The sequence below is a fragment of the Gadus chalcogrammus genome, chromosome 18, assembly GCF_026213295.1.
Source record: "Gadus chalcogrammus isolate NIFS_2021 chromosome 18, NIFS_Gcha_1.0, whole genome shotgun sequence".
Lineage (NCBI taxonomy): Eukaryota > Metazoa > Chordata > Actinopteri > Gadiformes > Gadidae > Gadus > Gadus chalcogrammus.
In genome coordinates, this window is record NC_079429.1 from 4,754,213 (window position 1) to 4,774,933 (window position 20,721).

Below are 20,721 nucleotides of genomic sequence, written 5' to 3' on the forward strand. Positions count from 1 at the left end.
TTCTATTCGGAGCCAAATCTGCAAGTCATCACGTTTTATAATGAGTTCGACTCGGAGGCAGGAGGTTTTGGGTGCGCGCCCTCCAGCGAGTTCCCTGAACCCTACCTGGTGCTTAATGAGCCAGCCTGTGTGGTTCACCGTGGCTCTTTGGTGACGACAGACCGATGGTGCTGTACATTAATTACAAAAGATAATGTTCTGCCCGGACACACTCTTAAGGACTCTGCTTTACGTGCTCGTAACAGACGATTTAGGGTATTTTTCAAGACGAGCCGTGTGTGATTATGGCCGGCAGGGGCATTTGAGGGAGTAGTAGTGTGTGAGAGTGTGGAATAAGATGTAAGTAGAGTAGATGCATCCGGATTAGAACAGAGTTTGAGTAGGGCAGTTCACACTGGAAGTGGAATCTTCAGGCCGATTCTGCTCTGCTGCTGACATAAACAAGCACATTTCCTCTCACCATCAGTGTTCAAAGCGCAACACATCTCTGATGAATTTGCTTTCTGATCCAGCCCACCTCCGATTTGACGTACACATTTCATGGTGAGCATTCAAATGTCATAGTTCTTTCAACGAAACAAAACGGGGGACTGACATGGAGTACTCAAATTAAGCCTTTCCAAGATGCACGATTCCCAGTGGTACTTTGAAATGTGTTATTACTTTAGCAAAAAGTTGCTCATTTAAAAGTTCACACAGAGGCTGCCGAGCTTTGGTACCGGCGGGATCAGATACGTCTACGGAATATCCACGGCGTTGAATCGTGATGTTTTTCATTGACCTATTAATAGACGTCTCTGTGGCAGAGTGGAGGGGGTAGTCACCACAGCCTGAACTCAGCACTAAACAAGGAACACTGAACTTCCTCTGTCTCCATCGCAAACAGACTGAGGTTGAATCAGGCGACATGAGCCGACTCTACCGCGACACCTTGGGTTTGAACCGAGACACGATAAACCGAGTAGCAGTCCACTTGTTCGGAGGGTCGGTGACGAGTGCTCTCGTCACGAGTAGAGTCCTCACGCACTCATGCAAATGAGGCCATAGTGAACTGCGTCAGGACATCACCGTCCTCTGCCCTCGGTGAAGAGCAGGCGATTCGTCAGCGGAACTCTCCGCGAGGGCGTGGGCATCTGTGGCGGTCAGCAACCTCTCCGGTCACCCACGTAGCGGGGCTGGGATTGACTCTTGTCTGAGTGGTTATTTTGTGGTTTTGCGGACAGGACCGGCGTTTGGCCTGGCCCAAGCCCCAGACGCAGGCCTTTCTGCCCGCAGCGGGCAGAAAGGCCTGTCCGCGAGTGAGGCAGAGAACCACGGCTGGACGTGTTTTGTGCCCGCCCTATTCCCAGACTCAGGCCCTTAACACGGGCAGAACGTGTGGCGGTGCATGTGGGCAAACCATGGCCGCCCACGGTGTCATCACATCATGGCGTGACGCACAGTTTATTCTTTCTGTTGTTTTTGGCCGTTTTCTCCGGTTTTGTGGGTCAGTTCCCTTGACTGAGTCCCCCCACCTCCCCTATAAACAGGGCAAGGGCGGGCACGGGCTGGGCGTTCCGTCCCGGTGTGATGAGTCACCGTGGGTGGTTACGCAACGGGTGCCCCCTGGGTGTTTTAGGGATGACGTTTGGCGAAAAATGACATCTGTGGTGCGGAAGGGAACGGATACACCTTGCAGTGTCACACGCGAGGACACGTACGGCCCAGTCCTCAGCTCAGCCTCTCCACTCGGCCCGATGCGATGCAGTGATGCTGCACGGTGTTCACATCCTGCATGTCATGGGTTCTGCGCTAAACTCAAAGCAGGAGGCCTCCTCCTGGTGTCAGGAGGGCCGCCGCCGCCTCGCCTCGGGGAAGGGAACATCCTGTGCTCGGCGTGATGGGAGCCGATGTTTAATTGATGCTGATTACACTCAGCGAGACCTCTCACCGTCAACACCGGCCTCATTTGGGAGAGTGGGGAAGGCAGGCAAGGGGATTAATTTTGGATGGGTGTGATGGCCGCAAGGGGAGTGGAGGGATCAAAGTGGAGAGGCCAACACATGTCTTCTGCCTTGGGAGGCGATAGCAGAGCCTAGCTCACTCCCGGCAGCAAGACATTTACATTTTCAAATTTAGCCGAAGCTTTTATCCAAAGTGACCTACAATAAGTACATTTGTTAGAAGAAAGAGCTACAACAATATATCTCTGTCGGTATAGTAACGATGTTCAGGGCCCAGTGCCAAGGAATAACAATTGCCTGTATACGACAAAGATAGCTAGGGTAAGATGCTACACAATGCTCAGTACTATTTCTGTGTGCATAGACGTACAACATACAATAAGTGTGTAAAAGGGGTGTGGGGGGGGTAAAGGGGAAGGCAATGCAGTCTCTGTGAAATCTGAACGAGTCTCGAAGACTTCATGGGCAATACTTCTTATTCTATTCGTAAAGTTGCCACACATTTATGTGTTTGTCTTCTTTGGGAGGGGTCACAAAGCATACGAGTCCCTTCACTAATGTGATTAAACGCTTGCCCCTGTGATGTGCTCACATTATAAGCCCCTAAATCTTTAACTACCAAGTCATTAGAGGCTGAGGAAGGGTCACCCTCTAATCATTAAACACACTCTGCTCCTAAGTCCCCCTCCCGCCGAAGATCTTACAGCGGCGCGCTGTGTAGCATGTTCTGCACACACTACGACGGCAACACCAACGACTTAAACGTGCTTGTGTGTGGACCGTAGCGTGCTGCCCACGGACTTGTGCTGTGCTCTTCATTAATTATGCAGCCTTCCTCCTCCTTTGTACCAACATTAAAAAACAACAGCCAAGGACTAATGGCGTTTGTGTTATGTTGTTGTGCGGAACATTAAAGTGCAGCAGCAGCCCATGTTTCAGCAGGCGGGCCCGCCTCTCGGAGCAGCGATGCTAGCCTCCCGCTGTGTTCGAGTCTGCGTCCAAACCATCGCTGGGCACCGCAGGGATTTGAAGAGGCTTTAATATAGCGTCTCCCCGCGGCCCCTAGGCCTTGAACCTCGCCCAGCAGCTGAGGAGCCGCAGCACAGATGCCGGCCCAGGTGCATGTGAAGTGGGCTAGTCTGCACACAGCTCCGTACGTAGGAGCCGGTTGGCAGGGAAGAGATCCGGGGCCGCTGTTAATAACGTCCACAGATTAGACAGAGGTGATGGCACCCCCCAGGGCACCCCTTTATCAGAGGAAGCATCGCAGCACTATGCCTCTAATCACATATTCACTATTCCTCCACTAGTTTATTCACTATTCCTAAAATAGTAAATGCACTATTGCTCCAATTATATATTCAATCTTCTCCCCTCATATATTAATTCTTCCTCCACTCGTATAGCCACTCTTCCTCCACTAGCATAGCCACTCTTCCTCCACTAGTATAGCCACTCTTCCTCCACTAGTATAGCCACTCTTCCTCCCCTAGTATAGTCTCTCTTCCTCTCCTAATATATTCGCTCTTCCTCCCCTGGTATATCACTCTTTCGCCATTAGTATACAAGGATCTCATATCAGATTGTTCTTTGATCGAACAACAAACAGCAGGTGTGGTTCGTGATTAAATTGGGGCGGAGAGGAGTGTGCGTGTGTGTTGGGGTGCATGCGTATCTGTGTCCGTGTGCGTGTGTGTGATCGCATGCAGGTGAAACCAGAGGTGCGGGTGTAGCGGAAGGGAGATACTTTCTGCAGACAGTCAGCAGACGGTGCAAGCACACTGAGAGTGATAAGGACGATATCATATCCAGCATCTCCACGCCGGTCTGGACCGCTGGCTCATTGAAAATTAGCATGCAGTCGCTGGGGGAGCAGCTATCACAGGCAGCAGGCCTCTCTACCTGGGCAGGCAGGGGACGCATGAGGGATGGCGGAAGAGATTCTCAATGCGACGGGGATGGCTTGCAGCCAGTATCTACAGCCTGTGTTGAAGTGTTAGGGCGGGGAGGGGAGCCCTGTATGTACTTCATGTGCTGATCCTCGTGTTAAATAGAGAGTGGAAGGTGCACGGGGCACCAGTATGGACTGGAGGATGAATGAGCTTCTCTTACTGCAGAAAAAAGAAGAAGGGAAGTAAGACCTGGACTCTGTTGTGTTCCACCGTGGCCTCTGCCTGTTTGTGTGTCTGTGCGTGTGCATGTATGCGTCCGTGCGTTTCAGTGGGTGCGTGTGCATATAAGGATAGCAACTGAACAGAAACGTTTATCACAAATAAAGGGAGGTTGCACACAAATAGCACTGACTGTAAGGCGCTTTTACTGCCAATAATAACATGACTAAATTGGTGTCATTGGTTACACAGACGGAGAGAGAGAGCGAGCCAGAGCCAGAGAGAGATTAGAGGAGCTTCATGGAAATCCGCACAGATTAGTTTTTGTAGGCCATGCTAAAACCCCTGGAAGCCCTGCAGTGTAGGCCTTGCAGAACACCTTGTAGCAGTGTGGTGTAGGCTGCTTTAATACCCCTGGTAGTCCTGCAGGGTAGGCCTTAAGACCTAGAAGCCCTGCAGTGTAGGTCTTATTAAAACCTCTGGTAGCCCTAAAGTGGTGATCGTGCCTTGGTCATATTTCAGACTTTTTAATAACCGTATTTGTTTGTTTAATTATTTTTGACGAGTGATACACAGCTAATAATAGCTGGTATCCAACAATAGCTCTGGTAAATTACATCCATTACACAAGACGTTCTTCCCCTTTTCACTTCAAGTTCTCCGCAGGGGGCATCAGAGCAGTCTTTTGTCTCAGTCGTTCATAGCGATTAAAAAACTCTCTCTCTCTCCGTCCCCCCCCTCCCTCCCTTCCTACCTACCTCTCTCCCTCTCTCCACCCTCCCCTCTCCATCTCTCGCCCTCCTGCGCTTTCTCTCCTCCTTTCCTCCTTCCCTTCCTCTCCCACCCCTCCCTCAATCCCCCCCCCCCTCTCTCCGCCTCCCTCTCTTTCTATCCTTCTCTCTCCCACTCCCCTTTCCCTCTCCCCCTTCACTCCCAATCCCTTCCCTCTCAGGAACCATGGTGAGCAAGGAGGCTGGCAAGTACGCGCTCACCAACCACTCAGAGTCCGAGTCGGAGGCGGGCCCCTCAGCGGGCCCCTCGCTGGCCCTGGAGGTGAAGTACCCACTGGACGCCGGCCAGCAGCAGCAGCAGTCGGTGCGGAAGCGGAACAAGGCGCTGCAGGTGCGCTTCAAGGACATCTGCGAGGCGCAGAACGAGCAACAGCGCGAGGCCGCCGCCCTGCAGGCCGGGGGCCGGCCCGCCAAGTCCTCGTCCTACAAAGTGGCGCACCGCAAGTACATGACCGTGCCGGCGCGCCGCTCCATCCCCAACGTCACGCGCAGCACGGGCGTGCAGACCTCGCCCGACCTGCGCAAGCGCTACCAGACCTTCCCCTTCGAGCGCAAGAAGGGCCACACCTTCAAGCACGCGGCGGCGGTGGAGACGTACACAGCCCGCGACAACGGCTTCGTGGTGGTGGAGGTGGTGCCGCCGCCACGGGCGCCACCGCAGCCGCCGCGGGCGCTCGCCGGACGGGGGCTGGACGAGGAGGAGGAGGAGGAGGAGGCGGCGGCGGCGGCGTGCGGCCGGGGCGGGGTCCGTCGGACGCGGGCCCTGCTCCACACCAACGAGTGCGTGGCCACGGTGGAGCAGCACAGGGCGCCGGCGGGCCTGTGCTCCGACGCGCTGCTGCTGAGCTGCCCTGCGGAGGTCAGCGCCCTCCCGGACGCGCCACCAGGGGGCGGCGGCGGCGGCGGGGACTACCAGCTCTGCAGCGTCCCCCCGTCCGGGAACCCCAGGCCCCGGCCGCAGCGGCGGGAGGACGGGGCGGGCTGCGGGGCCAAGAGGCAGCTGCTGAACGTGGAGGAGGGCTCGGCCCGCACCCTGCCGGACAGGGTGTCCAGGGTCACGGGCCCCCTCACCTGGAACTCCCTCACGCAGGTGGAGTGTCTGGACAGCCCCTCCGTGAGGAGGAAGAAGGGCCTGCAGCTCAACGGCCTGCAGTCTCAGACGCTGCCCCGAGCCGGGGCCGGGGCCGGGTGCTCGAGGCAGCCGCCGCCCTCTCCGCCTCTACGGGCCACGGAGGGCCCGCCTCTCCTGTCCCCGTGCGGCGCGGGGGGGCCCGGGGGAGCGATGGCGCTGGGTCCGGGGTCGCCGGAGGCGTGTAAGCAGATAGTGCCAGTGACTAAAGACGGGGATGTTAAAGCACAGCTGCAGGTCATGGAGAACATGATCAGCTCCAGTCAGGAGACCATCAAGGTGCTGCTGGGGGTCATCCAGGAGCTGGAGAAGGGCGAGGCCCACAGAGAAGGGTGAGTCTTCTGCTTTGGAAAAAATCCAAGTGACTTTAAGGTGAAATCCAAGTTTACTTTAAAGTGAAATGCAAGTGACTTTAAAGTGGAAAGCAAGTGACTTTAAAGTGAAATGCAAGTGTCTGAACTGAAATGCAAGTTTACTTTAAAATGAAATGCAAGTGACTTCAAAGTGAAAAGCAAGTGTCTTTGAACTGAAATGCAAGTGACTTTAAAGCGAAATGAGGGTGATTTTTCCTTATTTTTCTCCTGGTCTGCAGTTCCCTTCGTGATATTTACCTGATAACGAGTGCTCACTAAGTGCAAGAAGCATCAATTATGAATACAGTCGTGGTTTGAGGAGAGTGAGCTCGTTCCAAGGGTAGCTAATGGCGTACATAAAATAGTTCCGATTTAGAGTAGCACAAATTAGCAAACAGATTTCCTGTAGAGATGGACGAGGACAAGATAATCGCTCCGTTTCGCATCTATGCTGCCGGCGTTTCAAAAAGACCACGATCCATTGTGGACTCTGTATCACTCAACGCATTAAACTAACTACTCAAATATTCATTTATTTGACCTTCATTTTCTTGTTTGTCTGAATTAAATGTGTTATCAAAACGTTTAGAGAGAACTGCTCAGGAAACAACTGTAGCGATTTGAAAGAAGACTGGAATAGTCTGAGTCGCAGCTCCTTTGGTTAGAACGCCTTGGACTCCTGCGTGGGAGCAATACAATGTAGATTTGTGGAGACCATGTAACAACTTTGTGAAAGCGATTTGCTTGCTGATAGAAATTGAGTTTATGAAAAGAGACTAGGGAAAGAAGCACGTAGCGGGCAGGAATAGAGATTTGTCATTACAAAGGCGGAGGCAAACCAAATAGCCAATTTGTTGAGTGATCCTCCCAAACTTCATCTGTGTGCCTCAAACAATGCGGACACACAAACACAGACACAAAAAGACACAAACACAAACACACGTACACACACACTCTTGTCCAGCCATTATCCAAGGTATACCAAGCTGGCACAAAATGTCGGGATCCAGTGGTGAATATAAGTGTTTGGCTCACGGGTTTGGGGAAAAAGAGAACGGTACAATTTATAACATGATCCTCTTCTAGTGTAGAGGCTCTCTATCTGCCTAGGTGGTCACTTTTATACCTGGGGACTGGCTGATTACTCTAATCGAATGGGAGGAGGACAGGAGAGGAAGGAGAAGAGGAGGAGGGAGGCAGAAGAATCACGAGCAATGTGGCAGGAATGAACGATGAAGAGGATTAGAGCGATTAAAGGGGAACACTTAAAGTGATGGACAACAGGATCTGAAAACAAAGAACCCTCACACTTCACACAGGGCTGAATCCACTACACACCGCCCCAAAGTCTTGTCAGCATCATTTCAGAAAGTAAGTCAGCAAACTATCTCAGTCTTGGAACGACAGAGGCTCGTAAAACAGGGAGAACAGATGTCCAAACCCAACACGTTTCCTAATGCTTACTGCACACCTTGATGACCTGGATGTCGTAAGTAGAAGCCCATTAAAGGTATCTGTGGTCCATCACTCGAGACACATCACCACCTTACACGTCTAACCCTTCTAAAAGTCCCTGAGCATTATATAAGCCTCTTGTAATCCACCTCAGTTCAATGGTGCCTTTCCATTTCCAGGAGGTTCAGAACACTAATGCTCATATTTATACATTTCTTCAGTCAGGGAGGTAGGGAGGAATTCTATTGTCGCCTCTGTCACACTACATTACCGTTCCTCGACCCTCGCTCAAACGTCACCGGACTGACAAATAGCGGAGCCCGCGGGCGGCGGGGGATTACATCTGTTGCGTCACTGCTCCTGCCTCATGACATCCATTTCTCTTGTTAGCGAACAGGGGCTGGCACGCTGTGTGTACACTCAACGTCACAGAATGTGAGCTAGAGCCAGGGTTCAGCTACCATGGGGGCCTACACGTTGGCTAGGGGCTAGGGTTGGTCGGTATTACAGCTAGGGTACGCAACTCTGAGAAACTAGTCAGAGTGATTTTTTAAGTATTCATCCGAAAAAATCCCACCCCACCCTTCAGTCGGCCCTTCAAGGCAAACCCCAGCACTAGGTCCGGCTAGCTTTGAGCAAGACTCAAGGTACCATTATAATGTATCAGACTGACAGGTGCGCCACCCGATCATTTAATTCAGGCTGAATGCAATAATTGGAGGGATTTATAGAGGGGCTTGCTGCAGCCATAGATACTGAATTTCTTCCTTTTTATGTCAGATATTTTGATTTATCGAATGCTGTCTGGGTTGCAAAGAGAATTTTAGCGCATTGACAAAATATGCTTCTTGGATAAATTGCCTAGCGTAGCTTTAACATCCTGTCATCACATAAATGTACTTCACATAAGGATAGGATGACAGGTATTAACGATGGAGGAAGATTCGCATCACAAGGCCATAATCAGAGGTGCTTCATTAGGAGATACATCTGGAAGCTTCTCTTCCTCCGTCAGCAAGATGGTGTAGTGCAGGAGAGAAGCAGAGAACATGAACACAGAGACAAAGAGAGAGAGCGAGAGAGCGAGAGAGAGCGAGAGCTCTTGGTATGGCTATTAGCTTATTGTATAATTACAGAGCCACCCTACTATTTCCATGTGAGGTAATCAGGGCCAGGCAGTCTGCCAGAGGACAGAGGAGGTTAGAGGACATGAACGGGATCTGAGGAAAGACGTTGTCTCCTTACGGAACCCCTTGGGGCCTGGGCAAGGCTCCATCCTGAATCCACACACACACACACACACACACACACACACACACACACACACACACACACACACACACACACACACACACACACACACACACACACACACACACACACACACACACACACACACGATGAAGATCTAGAGAGAAAATCGTGAGCCACCACTCACACAAACACGTACACACCCTCCATCTCCTGCCTCCCTCCCCTCTGCCTGCCTCCCTCCCCCCCCGCCGCTGCGTGGAGGTCATTATTTGCGTAGCGAGGCAGCCGCAGCCTCTGGGGCCGCTGGGCACGCTCTCAGACAAAGGGCCGCAGGGGAACACTTTCGCTGTGTCATCAGCCGATGTCGGCCGCCGGCCCCCATTAAGCACAGTCACAGGGTCCGCCCTCATACATATAAATATAGAAATACACATGTCGGTTTTTCTATTCTGATGCGTGAGTGAGTACGCAGGTGCATGTGACGGTGTCTTTAGAGCCCCACCTGGAGCTGACCTATAAGAGAGCTCACCTTGTAGCAGGTGGGAGGGGAGATTATCTATGGGGGGCTCACCTTGTAGCAGGTGGGAGGGGAGCTGACCTATGGGGCTCACCTTGTAGCAGGAGGGAGAGGGGGGTGACCTTTGTAGCAGGCGGGGGACATGAGAAGATATTGCTAAATTGCTAACGTCCCAAATGAGATGAGAGAGAGAGAGAGAGAGAGACAGCGAGCGCGAGACCGAGAGCGAGAGAGATAGAGAGAATAGGAGAGTGAGACATAAAGAGAGCGTGATTGCAAGAGAGAGAGACAGCACATTAGAGAGTGAGACAGAAGCGAGAGAGCGAGCGATCGCGAAGGTGAACCAGACCATCAGAGACTATTGATCCGCCCATCTGGGCGTGAACGCGTGCGAGTGGGGATGACCTTGCCCTCTGCTTCAACACATCCCACGTGGTACCCTGTACGGGGCTCCACTGGGCCCCAGCAGACCCATTAACCACACAGAGCCCTGTCCCCAGTCCGCATCGCCCCGCGCCCCTCGTCCTTCACCTCAGGAAGCGTTGAGGTGCAGAGGCGCATGGCATGCGTCACGGCCAGAGACATCAACTCTAAAAGAGAGTCTGTTCAAGAGTTTTTAAAGTCGGCACTGTGTAGACTAGCTACTGCGAAAAAAAAACACTTATTAAAACTCCCTGAACCTGAGAGACGTAGCGGGTTCGCAAGGTCCTCCGGGAAATTGGATACAGAGGGGGGAACAAAGGAAGGCGTCGAACAACGACTCTATACACTTAAGCCAACGCTGCTGTGGGCGGGACTGGAGGCTGTTTGCTGAAGGTCAACCTCGGCTCGTCTGAACGATACACCGTGTTCAGACTCTGTAACGCCGTCGTTGAGTAGGCCTGATTTTGAGGGAAAGCGGTGCACTCAAGTCTGGGCTTTTTAAATACGCGCAATTTTGGGACGGCAGTTTCGATACACAACGCGTGTTTCGGCGGAATGTTACCAGCCGGTGATTGCCTGCTTTTACAGGCATCACCTCGGTGCGTCGGCTAAGAGAAGAGAGCCCTAAACGGGGGTCAGGACTATAAAAGCCAACTAGCGCAGCATTGATTTCTTCTCCGTGTGTTCAGTGATGGGAGCCCACCGTATGTTCAAGGTAATTACTGGTGATCTATCGTGACAAAACCACAGGCTAATCCAATCGAGGCAGCCGTTGGCGCATGTAACCAAATAGTTTCCCTTTATGGGCATCTCCACGCCTTAAGTGGTCCCTGGCGTAGAAGGGGTCATAACAACACACATATTCCGTGGACAGCCGAGAATAAAGGCTGTAATAAAATAAAAGACCCATTTAGAACGATGTCAATAACAATCTAACGCCGTTTCTCACAACGGCTGTCGTTAAGCAGCAACAGCCAATCTTCTCGTGGGGCTGGACGAAAAGCACATTAACTCCGGCAGAGTCTCATTAAACAGTCCGTCTTGTTTCAAGGTCATGAAATATGAACCGAGCGGTAATACTGACAAGCGCTCCTGTGTGGAGAGAAGCAACAACACGATAAACGGTTCAGCTCAATTCTAATTAGAACGGATGTAGCCGCGTTGGCAGTCCATCTGGTGTATGAATCTATATGCTGGGACTCTCTCAGCCAATTCTTTTTCTGGCAGTCATAACTCCAACAGTGAAAATGATATCTGGGGCACCGAGTGAGTATTCACTTATATATTTGTGAGTAAGGACTTCAGCGGGTAGCACAACAACAGGGACTTCAGAGTGTGTCACTTGATTAGGCATTCCTCCTCTCTCTTGTACTACCCGCGTTGTACTAGTTAACCATAGCCAATAGCTGTCAGAAGTTCCCTACATTCAGGCAAGGTCCACTCTGAAGGTCCACTCTGAGAGTCCACTCTGAAGGTCTGCAGACGCAGGGCTGCCCAGCAACCAGGGAATCGGCCTTTACTACCCATCAACCATCAACCATCCTTGCTCTGAACGCTAGCTGGGTGGGGAACTGAGCGATGGAACAGTTAGCTGCCCAGACCCATGGCTGCTACGTGGATAAGGCCTGTGATGAGGGGCGATGGTGGCAGGGGTTGAGGGGATATAATGGGCATCAAATGCATGGTAATTACTCATTCATGACTCTTATCTCCTCCACAGCCTCTCTTATCGAACGGGACAGGACACAGCAAACTGCGACACGTGTCGCAACAGCGCATGCATTATTTACAGGTTAGTGGCCCGAGTCTTTTCCTTTAAGATGATGAATAAAATGTTGTCGACTACTGTTTCCTTCAAGGCTGAGTGGTGTGCGTGTAACCTGTTAGAAAACATACAGGGAGAGGGAGACGTCTATCAGCATGAGCCCTCTCTGGGGGCCGAGAGAGAGATGGATCTGACCCGCCTAACACTTGTAGTATGACGCCACTATGCTGCTGCAGGGAACAGCGGTGCAACCAAACGTAAAATCACTGGAATGAGGCAATTTAGCACTGCATCAACCTTAGAGGGTCAGCCAGTACAAAGGGAGAGAGGGAGATAGAGAGTGGGGGAGATAGAGAGAGAGAGTAAAGTCGGGGTCAGTTCAGGGGACAGTGTTTCCAGCACGTGACGGGGCATCGTAGGGGTCTGATTCTCTAGTGATGATTCTCAAACCCAACAATGCACGACCCCGGATTGACTCTTTGCCGGTGGACAAATTTGCACAAGGGAGAAATCAAGAGAAAGGAAAAAGATCCAGGGAGGGGGAAATCAAAGAGATGGTTTCCACTGCTGTACCACTCTGTTGGCATTTTGTACCCCACACTCCAATGGGAAACCATAGCACAATCTGCTTACTGTTCACAATACTAGTTAAGCCTCTGGCTATCACTACAATGAGCTGCTGACAGCTAAACGGATGATACTGGGGTCCATTTGCTTTGCTCCTACAGCCATCGTGGGAGTAGTGGCCCGGACAGAAATGTGTCAGGGCTTTACATATCCACAGATGTCCCCGTGAGGCCTTGGGTGGCGCGAAGGGGAGGAAGAACTTGTCTTTTATACCAAATACAATTCAGTAGAACCAGGATGGAGATGCAGCCTAGTCTGAGAGTCGCACTGCAGCACATCTTGTTCAGAGGGGTGTTTTTACAACGTTTTGGGGACTAATGGGGGGGGGGGGGGGGGGGGGGATGAAGAGAGTTTGTTTTCAGGAGGTGGCAGAAAGACTTTTGAGGCTGCATTATATAACATTGCATTATGCAACCAGAGATAAACAACCCTCTGGTCTAAGGAGGTTCTGTCGGGTTACTTCTGTTGCCCTGAAAGAGAGATGGTACTCAAAGACTGTTTCTAAAGAACAAGCGACCGGGACTACATCTTTTAGCTAAGTTCAATCAGTTGCTGAACATGTATTATGTGCCTGCTTTTTACTCCTATTATCATAGTGGAAAGGATATGCCATCTCCCTGGGAATTGTCCACAGTTTGCAGGACTGACTAGCTTAAGAAAGTGACAGAGACCAAGGCCTCTATAGGACAGCATTGGGCGTATTTCAGAGCTCTAAGCTAGCTAGATTGCGCTTTTATGCAGTCACTCGCTGGGCTAGTGTTAATAAGGCCTGGCTGTGTAGAGCAGCTGACTCGACACCGCTGCCTGTGTAAAGCCCAAGACAGCTGACAAGAGTCTGTTAGCACAAGTCACAGCCCCAAAAGAGGGTATAGGTAAAAACCCAAAGTACAGCAGAGTTGTCTACGAGTACCATGTTTTTGATTTTCCATTTCCTTTCCTCGAGTGAGGATGTCACGCTCAGTAGTCTCTTGACATACTGCGGCAGACTCCACTGAGGGCGGTGTTGTGTTGCCGAGAGGAGACATGTTTAGTAGCTTGTAGAGTGCACAGTGTCCCACGGTGTAACGACTACTCTAAAACCAAGGTGAGCTTTCTGGGGTGAGCCATCAGCGACAAGGGAGTCTATCACCACATACTGTAGTCCCGGGCAGATCTCACAGTCCCACCCGGGCACGACACCAAGTGTTTCAAAAAAGACGTACGTGAACACAAGGCAGGAATAAAACAGCGGGGGGGAAAGCGCTGAAAATAGCAATGCAAAAGGGATTCAAAAGCGGCTTGGAACTGAACTGCTGTCAGCTGCAGATTAAAATGGAGGGGAAACAGAACCTCAACCCACGAAGGCAGACTCCCATTTGACACCTTCAGCCTGCCAGGGGATTTTTTATTTTTTTTTACACTCGACAGAAGGGGCAGAATTCCAGTCCCATTGACCGGGCCCTCCGTCACCGCTCGCCTGCTGCGCTAAATCGTGACGATTGGACACAGAGTCTGATATAGCCGTCTCATTCACCCGGGCAGGGTAGATTAAATATCAATCTAATTACAGGGATCTCCATGAAGCCAGCCCCTGCTGCGGTGACACAGCCTGTGTTTGGGGAGGGCCAATCGCACGTGTTATTCCACACACCTCAAACAGAAACGGGGTTTGTGTGCAGGCGGGGGGCTAGCAGTGTGGGATCGACATTGAGGGTTCCGTGCAGTTAGCCAGAGTCCGAATTCGACCTGTGTACAGTTGTAGCAACACAACACACTAAACGACTGCTACGCCACAACAACAACTGCAGGTCGGCAAAAGCGTGTGATAAGCGCAAACAGGGAGATGGCTACGGACCACCGGCACTCAGAACCCTTTTAACGCATCCTCTTGTCCCATTTACAAAATCTGCCACACTCGCGCTCTGCCTCCTTTGCTCTGTTAGTATGATATGATTTCATTTTTTTCTGGGATGCGCCACATAAAATGGAAATTTGGACTGTGTGTGCTTTGGACACGGCAACAGTTCCTGGATCAAGTCTCCAGCAGCACACACACACACATCCAGGGATGAGTGTGTGTCCCTAAATAACCCCACCGGTCTAAGAGATTCCAGGCCCAACCATCCGTGGTGGTCTACTCACGGCTCCCCTTCAGGCGAATGAACACAAGAGGTGGGGAGGGGGGAGGTGGGAGGGCTTAATATGCCCAATAGACGTACAACCTCAGAACCGCATGAGCAGATTATACCAGAAAAAAAGATCCTGCAAATGTATACGTAAAACTGAACAGGCTAGGCTAAAATGAGGGGCAAAAAAAGTAAAGGTTTCAAGGGCACAGTGTTAAGCTGTGACCTGACAGAGACACTGCCAGGAGGCCTGTTGAGAGAACACATTGTTCTCCCGCCAGGCCCGGTGCGGTTGGGAATCACAAGGTGAGGTGTGCTAAAACACCCAGCGTTACATGAAGCAACAAGAGCCATCGCACTGGAAAACAGCGATGAACGGGTTAAGGATGAGATCACTCACCTCTGCAGACTTATAGTAACTAAAATGGATTTATAAGGCATATTTAAACACAGTTTTCATTGGCCAAAGTGCCGTACATGGTTCAAAAGTTACAGTTTGATTTGCTCTCACTATGAGATCCAAAACGTGAGGCAGGTGGAGTGGAGGAGAAGCAGTAGGTGGGAACGACAGAGAAAAGCAGTGGGATTGGCCAGTTAAAGAGTCACAGAGTCCTAAAGTGCTGAACAGGCTGTGTACCGGCACCACTCCGGCCTCTAGACTCCTTGCCCTTTTCGGGTCCCAGGCGAAAGGGTAGAAAAATGCCAACAGCGTTAACATTACCTCTCCAGGTAAAAGTAGACCAGATACAGACTCCAGATACAACACAGACACAGACACACACACACGGTTCCATGGGCTGCCTAACATGCGCCAAACTGCTTGTGATGCGCTTCTGAAACGGACGCCAAGCGATGCATTATGGGAAGTTTTCTGTCAAACCCCTAAAGTCATTCATCATTCACCATTAGGGGTGACAGGGTGACAGATAGCACACAGCTTGTGCATGTGTACACCTGCTAATTGCTGACTGCTGGAGTGACAGTGTGTGTATTTAGGGATTGTGAAGAGTGACAGTAATCAGTCTGTTTATGCGAGTGAGACAAACGTAGGCAGAACGGTGCCTTAAACACAGGCTCAGGGGGCTAGCATGGGGTGTAAGAGAAGCAACGACGCCGTGTAGCCTGTGGCTTCGAACCAACGCATGTGAACAACCTGATGGAGGGCAGGTGTGCTAGTGTGTTTTATTATAGACCTCTACCATATCTGGATGAGGAGATTATACGATTGTGTAGCTGGTTACGAATACTTCCTCGTAAGGATGCATTGAATGACAAGGTTGTTTTATCGCTGTAGTATTTGTCAGGGAAAAGGGGTAATTGCAATAAAAGGAGCAGGTTACTAGGGACTGAGCAGCATTGGTGATATTCTCTCGTTGTACAAACTCTGGTTTGGGAGAACATTAGCCCTTCCCTTGTGTGGAAGCTCTGAAGTCCAGCGAGCTAAGGGGGGCCATATGTCTACATGACCTTTAACCTCAAAGTTGAGCCTTTTGTGAACAAAGCCACTGGGGCTAGACCTGATACCATACCGACCCCTGAGAAGATGTGAAAGTGGTGAAAGTGGGAGTACATGATGGCATTAACTATTTCTCTAATCATGCTGTCACATACTTAAAAATGTCCTTGCTCAGAGAAATCGATCGAGGTAAGGTCATCTATTTTTAAGGTTATACCTTTTCAGAGATTCGCTCCTTTCAATGCAAGTGCTGATATTAATTCTTAACTTTGAAGATGCCAACACAGATTTTCTTGGGATGTGCTAAGAAGACGTTTTGCTGTTAATGTTTACAAGCAGTTTGAACTCACAAACTTTGTCATTCGCGGAGACACACATTGTAAGATTAACAGGACAGCAACAAACACACGCCCACACAGACACACACGCACAGTCATGCAAATTCCTTTCAGAAATAGGACAACATTTGTGCCGGTCTAATGAACGGACCACATTGCCTGATTAATTGCAAATAGCTGCAGCATTCTGCACGCTGTGCAAAGTACAGGAAGAGCAAAGTGCTGAGCGGTTGAGTTCGGCATCCAGCACTCTGAGGTCGACTCTGTCTTTAGCGCCCTGATTGAAGTTTTATTCTTCTCCAATCAAATGTGCACACTTAGATTTACATAATACACATTTTAAAAGTTTGATTGCAAAATTGCCGGCTGTTTTTAATTAAAGCGCAGATGGGGCGCTTCAGACCAGTGGCCTGAGACGCATAGCGACACCGTCCACAATGAAGTCCTTCTACGGTTGCAACCCACCCGTTTTTGACGAGTGTGCTCGAATCACACTCCTTGTTTTCAGCACTAAAGGGCAAACTAATCAGGATGTCCGCCAGCGAAATAATAAAAAACTTCTTTAAGTTCTCCTATTATACTACTTTTCAGGTCTTAATTTCTTATTAATGACTCCTATAGAGCAACCTGACACGAATCACAGCGCAAAAAATGATGTAGATTTTCGGGAAACTCATCTGGGCACTTTCAGCATTCTCCGTCAACACTCTGCTTCGTCCATCTCCTCCCCCTCGCCCCCCTCCTGCCAACCCCACTCCGTTGTGATTGGTTACCTTCCGGAAGAGCATGTCGCAGCATTACCATACATGGAAAATCTGGATTGTTCAACGTAGATAAATCCCGGAAATGTTAACGAGTGAAAGGCAACCGGCATCCCGAGTGTTTAGGGCTCTGCACAGCCACCCCAGACGGTCAGCAGGGAATACGTCTAAATGCATGTACTTCATTATTTAACACTTTAGTATGGTCAAACATGATTAGAAATTATTATAACAACGTTTATAGGTCATAAAAGTCGAAAAAGCATAACAGGTGCTCTTTAAACCCAAATATAGAAAAATATTAGAGCTGTCAAGCGATTAAAATATTTTATCGTGATTAATCGCATTAATGTCATAGTTAACTCGCGATTAATCGCAAATTATTTTTCTATGCTAAATATCCCTTGATTTTTTTGTCCCATAATTCTTCTCATTTTAATTCTCTTATCAACATGGTGAATTGCATCGGCTTGCCTTGTGCAAATGATTTTTTATTGATAACAACATTGGCATATACTGATCAAAACAGGACGATACAAAAAAAGAGCCTATAGTGCAATTAAACGACTGCTTTGAACAAATGTCATTTGAACATAGCAGTCAGGCTACTGCTTCTTTGTTTTGAGGCAAAGAAAAAAATAAAGTTTTTTTTTTTTTTTATAAAATAATTGCGTTAATCGCGCGCTAAGTTTTTTAACGCTGTTAAATTTGGTTTGCGTTAACGCCGTTAATAACGCGTTTAACTGACAGCTCTAAAAAATATACAACAAAGTGGGAGTGAAATATATAAACGCCACTCAGCAACAGACCTGCCAACTACGGTGACATCACAGGAGGCGGGGCTTCCAACTCAAAGGGGCCCTAATCCCTTACAGTGGTTAACAACACACACTGTGTGTTGTTAACAACACTGCCCCCGCAGTGGGAGTCAGTCTAGACAAGGCATGCTGGGACTTTCTGACCCGGATCCGGGCTCCCTCACCGATAAGCGAGCGGCATCTGCTCGCGGCGCTGATAGAGGGGGGAGGGAGGAGGCTCTGGCAGATTAGCGCTGCGCAACACTTAGCATGGCGGCGCTAATCGGAGTTTCACTTAGCTGAAGCTAGCCGTCGGAGAATGGGTTCCCGCGGGATTACACAACATGTAGAGGACGCCCCGCACAGATAAACTCCTTAAACACACCCTCGGAGAAGCGTGTTTTAAAGCAGACATGTTGTGTACGTTTCTTTTTCTGTGTCTTGCTGATTTTTGTGGCCCAGTGGGGGTTAACAAAGAAACTCTGTGCCGGAGATCATCTCGGAGGGTATTCTCTGCACACCTGTCTCCCAGTGACCCAGTATTCTCCAGGATAAAACTGCTGAGGGTCTTCTCTTCCCCGGGAAGTGAAGGAGGAGGTGGATGCAGCAGAGACACTAAAGTAGATCCGGGATGTACTCTGCTACTGTGCGAGCGACCGAGGGAACCTTAAGTCAGGGAAGGCTCAATGCACTCCCACCTTTGTATGCATAAAGAACTGGAGAGATGGAGTGGGGTGTTGTACCATATTGCAGTAGAACACAAAACAATAATGTGGTGTGTCGTGCTGAAAGAAATGTGTTTCCATGCCTCGTGTCTTTCAATGGATTCCCAGTTTTACTCTTTACAATCCGGCAGTACTAACATTTGCCAAGTTATAGCTTTGTCTAGGTCTGCTTCTCATGTTCACTGTCTCTCTCTCTCTCTCCACCCCCTTCTACTCCCCTCTCCCTCTCCCCCCCTCTACCTCTCTCCATCTCTCCCCCCATCTCCCTCTTCCCCCCGTCTCCCTCCCCCTCCCCGTCCCTCCTCTCCCCTCCTCCGTCTCCCTCCCCCCCCTCCCTCTCCTCCGTCCCCTGCAGTGTGGAGCTGGACTTCAAACAGCAGGAGGACAAGCTGCAGCCTCTAATGAAGAGGCTGTGCCCCCCCGAGGAGTCTGGATTCCCCCCGCTGCCTTACCCCCAGGAGGCCTTCACCTCCACGCCCAAACGCAAGTCCAAAGCCGACTCCAAGAAGCACCCTCGCTGGAAACTTTGGTTCCTTTGAACCCCGGATGCAGAAGAAGAGTTAAAAGAAGACCGCGCTTTGGTCCACAGAGTCGACGCCCACCCCCCCCCCCCCCCCCCCCTCCCAACAGGGTGATTACACCTGTTCTGACCGGCAGTGGGGACGTTCCCCCTGACCCCCACTGGGAGATTACACCTGTCGGGGACGTCCGGGATGGTTCCTCTCCTCTTGTTCCCTTTTGTGGTGCCACTGCAGAGCTGCTCTGCTGTGATACGGGAGGAGGATCGGGATGGAATACACCGGGACCTGGAGGCACCCCGGGGAGTCGGCCGGGAACGTGGGGGGGGGGGGGGGGGATTTGGAATTGGATTTTGGGACGCTTACGGAGAAAAAAAAAGAAGTAACACACGTGTTTTGCGGATGTTTTAAAACTTGTTTCCACAAGAGGAGAGTGGGATTATAGTCTAACGCAGCTCTTCTGGGAATCGTAAAGGAGTGAAGAAAAAAATACAACGGTTTCCCATCTATCTACTTGCATATATTTTTCTAGCTGAATTATAACGGAGTACGATTTAATTGTTTACCGATTCCTGCGACTTTCTCAACCTTATTTATACTCCACTTATGGACACTTGAGATTCACAGACTTTGAGAGAACACGACAGCGCAGCCTATCACTGTACCGGCAAAGCACAATTACCAATGTTCAGGATACCGTTTCTCCAAAAGAAAATATTAATGCTATTAATAAAGAATATTTTAACACTCCTCCTAAATATGTTGACTTTATCAAGTCATATTTACCCACAATATAGGGAAGAAAGGTGGTCATTCATCCAAGACGAGGAAGATGAGATTTGAGGACAATGTTGCTCGCTGAGTTACCTTTTTCAGCCTTTCCTATTTTTCTGAAATATCAAACAAGCTAAGGATTAATGACTTTTTTTTTAGCAGAGGTTTGTTTGTTTTCTTCCCGGAAATTATTACAATACACAGATAACAGTCAGTCATTTTTAAAATGTACAGGAATATTCGAACTTCAGCCGGAGAGAAGCATCTTTGTTTCAACACGTTTAAGGCCTTATGATTTTTGCAGACCGCATTCAGTAGACCCCTAAATGTTGCACCTCACAGTCGTAGAAAGTAGTAAATAAATGAAATACTTCCAACTCAATATAACCAGCCAGCCAACATCAACTCTCTCTCTACAGCGAAGACGTCTCTAACGGGAGCCAATCAGTGGAGAGGAGGGTGGGGGGAGGGGGGGTGGTGTAGGGGCCACCCCTGACCTCTGACCTCAACAAGGGCCTTCCAACAGTACAGAGCAGGGTTAGGGTCAGCGTGTATGTGGGGGGGGGGCTTTATTTTAACATTCTTAATCTGATTTAAGACGGGATGTTTTCTAGCTTTTTTCCAAGAAACAATTTCTAATCAAAAGGAAAGAGGATTTTAAAATGACTTTCAAATGAAAAAAAAAAAATTGTTATGTTAATTTCCAAGAAGCAGCATCGCCATGTTACACCCCCCCCCCACCCCCCACCCCCCGCCACAATTCTCGTACAGGGTTTTGCTTCAGGCTTTGTATCGCCATAACAACACTTCCGCCCCTTTATATAAAGCTTCCAATCGGGCTAGTAGCAGCAATTCATCAGAAAGAGAAACGGCAAACAA

The 20,721-nt window shown here is 49.9% G+C and overlaps 1 protein-coding gene and 1 pseudogene across 1 annotated transcript; one reads left to right on the plus strand and one right to left on the minus strand.

The window, feature by feature from the left end:
* The window catches only part of LOC130371751 (dedicator of cytokinesis protein 1-like), a 105,287-nt pseudogene that overhangs the window by 77,172 nt on the left and 7,394 nt on the right, over positions 1-20,721 (minus strand).
* Positions 5,012-19,089, plus strand: LOC130371486 (inhibitory synaptic factor 2A-like). Its single transcript, XM_056577278.1, has 3 exons — positions 5,012-6,306; positions 11,697-11,768; positions 18,906-19,089. The coding sequence occupies exons 1-3, from the start codon at positions 5,012-5,014 to the stop codon at positions 19,087-19,089; spliced, it is 1,551 nt and encodes a 516-aa protein (XP_056433253.1).

Coding starts and splice junctions, on each gene's coding strand:
- LOC130371486 (XM_056577278.1), top strand. CDS start 5,012: ATGGTGAGCAAGGAGGCTGGCAAGTACGCGCTCACCAACCACTCAGAG. Junction 6,307..11,696: donor GGCGAGGCCCACAGAGAAGG/GTGAGTCTTCTG, acceptor TCTCCTCCACAG/CCTCTCTTATCGAACGGGAC. Junction 11,769..18,905: donor AGCGCATGCATTATTTACAG/GTTAGTGGCCCG, acceptor CGTCCCCTGCAG/TGTGGAGCTGGACTTCAAAC.